This window comes from Otolemur garnettii, unplaced genomic scaffold (genome assembly GCF_000181295.1).
Source record: "Otolemur garnettii isolate 467f Iridium unplaced genomic scaffold, OtoGar3 scaffold00310, whole genome shotgun sequence".
NCBI lineage: Eukaryota > Metazoa > Chordata > Mammalia > Primates > Galagidae > Otolemur > Otolemur garnettii.
The window spans coordinates 210,578-217,802 of record NW_003852705.1 but is presented as its reverse complement, the minus strand read 5'-3'; the positions used below and the strand labels follow the sequence as shown (position 1 = coordinate 217,802).

Sequence of the window (7,225 nt, the reverse complement as noted above, 5' to 3'; positions counted from 1 at the left end):
ATGAATTTCCATTCTCTTTATTTCCTCACTTGAACTGCCTATTTTCAGCTTCTGCCTGAGGCTATGCTTCCCAGCCCACAGGACAGACACCTGCAGGCTGTAACCCTTTCTGAGAAACAAAGCTCTCCTTTCCCCGTTTGTGAACCTCCTCATTCTTGTGTCGACAGCCTCTAGGCTGTTCTCTAGCAGGGCCTGCTTCTGGGGATGGTGTTCCTCTGATACTACTTGGCTTTCTCACTACCTTGAGTCATTGCTCAAATCTCACCTGCTCTTTTATACTGACCCGGCAACCCCCCACCCCACCCCCCAACACACACACACAAGCCCACATGATTTCTCTTCCCTGTCTTTTTTTTTTCCTCCATAGTTTTTACCCTTATATAACTCATGTATTGGTTTTTTATTTTTATTTTATTTTATTTTATTTTATTTTGCAGTTTTTGGCTGGAGCTGGGTTTGAAACCACCACCTCCGGTATATGGGGCCGGTGTCCTACTCCTTTGAGCCACAGGTGCCACCCTCATGCATTGTTTTATTCTTTGCTATTGCCCTTCTTTGGGAAGCTGGTTCCATGAGGGATCTCTTTTACTCAGTGATGTATTCCAAGTGCCTAGAACAGTGTCTGGTATACAGTAGGTGCTCCATACATGTTTGTTAATGAAACTAGCCTCCTATGCTCATTCAGGGTGAGAGCTAAGTTTAGCTGAAAACACAGGCCAGGAACTTTCTGGATAGAGCATTATGGCTCCCAGGGCCAGCAGTCATCTGCCCAGGCTCAGAAATTTCTCCCAATATAGAAGAAGACAAAATTTAGCAAACCCAAGGAAGCTTTCAGCCAGATTTCCTTCCGAGGGGTTCCTTGTCCCCAATAGGCTGGAGTAGGGATGTAGATCACTTAAATGATAAAAAGAAAAAAGAAATGAAATGGCAAGTCCCTGCATACCTCTGTCCGTAGACAGTGACTTGATCTGTGGACCCACCTGTTGCTGGAATGAGGAAGCCCCTCTCCCAGCTGGGGTAGGGCTGGAGGGTGGGGAAAGGAGCTACATTCTTGCTGAGTGAGTCTCTTTTCTCTCTTCTCTGGGGGTAAGCCTGACACTGGATCATGGCTACTAGATAGGGTCTAAGAGCATTCAGGTCTCTGCCGTGGCCTCTGCCTCTTCTCCCCATTTGACACCTTCTGGGGGATTCTATTGCCTCATTTAATAAAGTGAAGAACTGGGGCTGAGTGGGAAGATGCAAGGAGGTCAGCCTACAGACTAAAGATGTCCTTGGAACTGGGGCTCAAAAGCCCTGATCCCAAGTACTTGATTGTGGCTTTTATGGACTCCTTGCAACAGCAGTCTGCTACAGTAGGGATTATATCCATTTTACAGATCAGGAAATTGAGGTTCAGAAAAGTTCTCTAATTTGCCTTAGATCAGTGTTTTTCAACCTTTTTTATCTTACCGTACACTGAGCCTACAGTTAAACTTCTGCGGCACAGTTAAGTTATGTTGATCAAAAAAGGAATGAAAAAATAGGCTGGGCGTGATACCTATAGTCCCAGCTACTTGGGAGGCTGAGGCAAGAGAATCACCTAAGCCCAAGAGCTGGAGGTTGCTGTGAGTTGTGATGCCACAGCACTCTACCGAGGGCGACAAAGTAAGACTCTGTCTCTAAAATTTAATTAATGATCTTTAAAAATTTTCTTGGCACAGCTAAGATCCTCTCATGCAGCATACTGGTTGAAAATCACTGCCCTAGATCATATTGCTAGTCAGGTCTAGGATTAGGAATGAAACTCAGGTCTGATGTGAAGGCCAAACCCCAGGTACGGGGGAGAGTGGTATGTGGGGCAGTAATGGTGAAATACCATCTCCCCTGGCCACCCCAAATGCAAGAAAGAGGGGTGAATATCACTGTAGAAATGATTCCATATCCTCAAATCAAACTTCACTGGGCAAAGGGGCAGGAGGGTTGCTTGCTGACAACCCCAACCTGTCAGTTCTCGACCTGCACTTTGTGTTTGTGGTCACCTGGCTGTACCCGGAAAACTACCCAGTCACACATCTAGGCAGGAGGCCTGCCCCTCCTCCCTGGCTCAAGGAAACAGGAAAAGGTGGCCCTAAGAGGCAGCAGTGAGCAGGTCTGAAGAGCAGTGGGGCCCAGTAGCCTGTGCCCCACTAGGATGGGCTCTCTCTGGGGCCTGGCCCTGCCCCTTCTCTTCTGCTGGAACGCTGGGCTGTCTGGGAGCTCTGCAGGTAAGGAGGCATGAGGGGCTGTGGGCTTCTCCCCTGGCAAGGATCTGGGTGTGAGTTTCAGGATGGGCAGCTGTGAGTGAGGGTATGTTCTCTTGGGTTAATTGTAGTTAACTATAATTTTATATGTGAAGTGTCATTATTGTTGATAAAAGTATGCAAATATTGATGTGTGTGTCAGTTTAAGCATGCAGGACACTGAAGTACACACAAACGAACAATGATGTTGTCATCGCTCTGAGTTTGCCTTTACGTAATTGGGGTTGGGAAGGGGCAGGGAAGTGTCAGCTGGTGATAATTCTGCCTAAAGCTGAAGAATGTGGCTTAACAAGATTCTGAGTCCTCTGAGTTTAGTACCTAGAGTGGATTTTCTTCAAAGTTCAGGGTGTTTTTTTTTGTTGTTGTTTGTTTGCTTTTTTTTGAGATAGTGTCTCATGGTGTCGCCCTTGGTAGAGTGCTATGGCGTCACAGCTCACAGCAACCTTAAACCCTTGGGCTCAAGTGATTGAGTCTCTTGCCTCAGCCCCCTGAGTAGCTGGGACTATAGGTGCCCATCACAATGCCCAGCTATTTTTTGGTTGCAGTTGTCATTGTTGTTTAGCAGGCCCAAGCTGGGCTTGAACCCGCCAACCTTGGTGTATGTGACCGGCGTCCTACCTGCTGAGCTATGGGCACAGCCTTTTAGGGGTTTTTTTTTGAGACAGTCTCACTATGTGAACAGTCTCTCACAAACTGCTTGGGAAGGGTGGACACTGAAAGAGGCAGGGCTTTTATGAAAAAGAGCAAACACTGTTCTGTCAGTAGTAGGCACTGGGCCAAACTTGTCACAAGTATTTTTAAAAAACAGATGATTTTTAAGAGCAGTTTTAGATTCACAGCAAATAGAATGCAGAGTTCCCATGGATCTCCTATTCCTACCACATACAACCTCTCCCTGTCCACATCCCCCCCAGGGCCGTACATTTGCTACAGTTTATGAACCTACACCTATACATCATCATATTTTACCTTTCTAATCTTTTTTTTTTTTGAGACAAAGTCTCACTCTGTTACCCTGGATAGAATGCCGTGGCATCCTTGCTCACAGAAACCTCAAACTCTTGGGCTCAAGTGATCCTCTTGTCTCAGCCTCCCGAGGAGCTGAGACTACAAGTGCCCGCCTCAATGTCCTGCTATTTTTTTCTATTTGTGGAGACAGGGTCTTGCTTGTGCTCAGGCTGTTTTTTCAATGTTCATGATAGCCCTAGGAGATAAGCATAGTCTTACCACCTGCACCTCCTGCCCTTTTCAGCTGAGGAGATGGAGCTTTACTGGGATTAAGCAACCCATCCCGGAGGGAGGATTCAGTGCCATGCATGCCCAACCACAGTACCATACTGCCTCCCACATGTGCTCACAGTCCACCAGGTTTGTGCTGCACATTTTCCATTAAATTTAATTTAATCCTCACAACCCCATGATATAGGTACTCCTAGCTCCGTTTTACAGGTAAGAAAATTTAGGCTTGGAACTGAGAAATTTGGCCAGGGTCTGCAAGCAGCAAACCGAGCCGCAGAGAGGGGACTAAAACCAGAATCTGAAGTCCACACACTTTCTTCTCCCCACACTGGAGGGGAACGGACACAGCTGCAGTGTCCCAGGGCTGTAGAGGTGACTTTGCTCTATTTGAGGAGACTCCTGGCAGGCAGGAGCCTTGGGAGGGGAGTTGTGAGAGCCCCTCCAGGTTGAGGAGGCTACAGGCTTGGGGAGCACGAGGAGGTTTCATAGCAAAAAATGACACTGCAAGGCTCCTGGAAAAGAAAACAATAATGCATCATTCAAGAGAGGTCGGGGCAGACTCTGAGAGACTGTGTGGGTTTCAGGCTCTGTGGGCTGAGGCGCAAAAGCTCTGCTTTCACTCTGTGGGGACAGACCAAGAAGGGTCAGAAAGGACTCAGGTCTTGAAGTGGGGAGAAGGAAGAGTATTCTGAAGGAGCCTGAGATCCTATGAAAGCATGTGTGTGTGCGCGCGCGCACGCGCGTGTGCATGCACACACACACACACACACACCCCGGATGAGGAATGGGTGTGTATGCCCACATCCCACCTACAGTGCATGGGTGGAGCAGCTTACAATTCTCACTGCAGTAAAATAGCCAAGTGACTTTAAGGGGTTCCTTGGCGGGTGGGGTGGGGTACACTCCTTAATAACCTCTTGGCATGCCTTTGGAATATAAGAGCTCTCCCATTCACATTTTCCTTTGGCCTTACCACTTTGGTGGGTATTGTGACCCTGTTTTCTCAGGTGAGGACATGGAAGCTGGGAGACGCCTAGTAGTGGCTGGCCTGGCTAGTAGGAGGCAGAGGAGGATTTGAACCAATAGGTCATCTGTCGCCAGAGCTGGGGGTGGGCAGCAGAATCAGAGGCCTCGTGACTCCTGCTCTTCCATTCAGCAGGGTCCACAGGAGGATGAGCTGAGGACTGGGGTCCATCCTGACACTCTGGGGCTCCTGACCCTAATTGGGGTCTGTGGGCTACTTTGGAGATGGCGGAGCTCAGTAGAGACCATCTCAAAGCATCAGAATGCCAAAATGGTGACTCGTTTTTTGATCCTTTTCCTTCTAAGAGTAGGGTTACCACATCCAGTTGAATTTGAATTTCAGGTAATGAATTTTTTTAAATGTATGTCTCAAATATTGCATGAGAAATATTCATAATGAAAAATTATTCATTGTTTATCTGAAAGGTAAATTCAAATTTAACTGGGTGTCCTGTACTTTTACTTGCTACATCAGACAACCCTCCTCCCTAAGAGGCTCCTTGGCCTACTCACAGAGAGAGCCCTACCACCCTATAGAAAAGAAGCACCCTCTGTCAGGCCATAAAAGATCTGGCTATTGCCTTCAGGGCCCTCCACACACCCTGCCTCAGCGGCCAGTCCAATGAGCAGGCGTGGGGCAGCCTCTCTCAAATGTTAGGTTTTGTCTCATCTGGCTCCTGTTACATGTGGAGGGTGCCTGGTCCCTCGTTTCTGTGGTCCCAGGTTTCCATCCCTGTGGCTCTTAGACCCACAGTCACAGAGGTCTGCACAGGGCTGAGAAGTCTCTCCTTTCCTTTGTTGGGGCCCCAAGGCCTCTGCCCACTCCCCTCGCTTTGGTAGCAGTACCACCAACACTGTCTCTGGAGGTTCCTCTTCCTCAATCCTCCCAGCTACCTCTAAAAAAAAAACCATAGGCCTTTCTTGTATTTCAAGAGTTTTTTTTTTTTTTTAATAACTGTAGGGAAATATTTGTTAGATGAGAAAAGAATCCATGGGAGAATGACAAGGATTCTTTCAGAAAATTATGAGATTTCCTGGTCTCTGCAGTTCCTTGCTCACCTGGATTTCTGGATTTCGAGTTTCTTTGCTCACCCTTGCAGGTGGATCCTGGCCCCACACATTCCCATTGAAGGTCACAGACCAATAATCAGTGAGACTGTGGAGCTTGCTGGCCTCAAGTGGGTTGTCAGGCTTCAGAGCACACCAGTTAGGGCAACCCCAGCTCTGTGCTTGCCACATGGAACTGGGCTTCTCAGCACTGCCTCCTTTTTTCTTGTTTAAATAGATAAAAAATGGGATAAGAGCACCTCCCCCTCCCCATCCTCTACCCAGATCATAAACATAAGAGCTCTGACATCTTATGTGTGGCATCCATCAAAGCTCACAAATTCGGTCTTAACCCAACACAGGCCCACACACCAGCAGACCAGACACCTGGGTGACAGCAGATGACATAGAAGTGCCTATGGTGACTCCAGGGCCCAGGGTAAGCTCAGAGGAACCCTTCCAGATCACTGACCTCACTGAGACCACCTTTGCTTTGGAAACTCAAACTCCGAACACCAAGACTTTTTCTACGATCTTAATCCCAGACAGCATCATTCCAGAAGCAGGGACCAGGGAAATCAAGACTGTTTCCCCTACAACAGAGACCAGGACCATCACAAAAATAACTCCTTCCAAGTTCATGGTTGCGATCACTGCCCCTATGGAGATGTCAGCCACAAGTGGCAGCCCTGAGGGAACTGGGATAACCACAGTTCAGAGTGTCACAGGCAGTGACCCTGTGGAAACCATCTTTGACACCCTTTGTACCAATGACAGCTCTGAAGAGGCAAAGAGGGTCACCGTTAACATCTTGACATTGGCTCACACTTCCAGAGAAGTTGAGGGCTTACCCTCAGAGAGCAGCTCCTCCTTCGACAGCTTGGGTCCAATGCTCTCCACCTCACAAGCCCTGGGACCAGCTAAAGGCTTGGTTGCCTACACTATCACCCACATCGAGGTTACCAACTGCACTGTTACAGAAATAGAAACAACAGACACCATCTCTGGGACCTTAGACACAGGTCACAGCCCCCCAGAAGGGGTTAAGGCCTTGTCCCCCTCTGCTATATCAGCTTTGCTAGACTCCACTGAGGTGAAATCATACATCACCATGTCTACAACCTCTGCCGAGACCTTGTCAGCAGCCAGTGCCACAGAGTCAGCTGCACCTGATGCCACTGTTGGGACCCCACCTCCCACCAGTGGCACCACAGAAAGAGAAACAACAGTAGACAAAGCCACTTCCTTCACTGGAACTTTGGTGACAGGTAGCATGGACCCCTGGGGAGAAACCTCAGCCCTCTCTGTGGAGACACCAAGCCACATCGAAGTCTCAGAAGCAGTCACAGTCCCCACAGAAGCTGGGTCAACGGCGGGCAAAGTCACTTCCTCTTCTGGGTCCTCAGCTTCAGTCTACAGCCCATCAGAGGTAGCCACCATCAAGAGTTCCACTCCTGCAGAGACGCCTGCCGGAGATGGTACAACCAATGGGCCCCTTCCCACCAGCAGGAGCCCTCTTCCTTCTATATATCCTGCCACAGGTAGCAGTGGCCAAAGAACAAACATCACCTCAGCCAAGGCCACAACCTCAGCACAGACCACGGAAAAGCTCCCAACAGCCACAGCTGCCACTGCTC

At 48.7% G+C, this 7,225-nt stretch overlaps 1 protein-coding gene across 1 annotated transcript in view; it reads left to right on the top strand.

The window, feature by feature from the left end:
• Window positions 1-2,170: 2,170 nt before the first annotated feature.
• Window positions 2,171-7,225, top strand: part of MUC20 (mucin 20, cell surface associated) — an 8,736-nt gene continuing 3,681 nt past the window's right edge. Inside the window, exons 1-2 of the mRNA XM_003803463.2 lie at window positions 2,171-2,243; window positions 5,951-7,225. The exon at window positions 5,951-7,225 is cut by the window's right edge and continues 1 nt beyond it. Coding sequence (XP_003803511.1) covers window positions 2,171-2,243; window positions 5,951-7,225 — 1,348 coding nt within the window. The remainder of the gene's footprint in view (window positions 2,244-5,950) is intronic.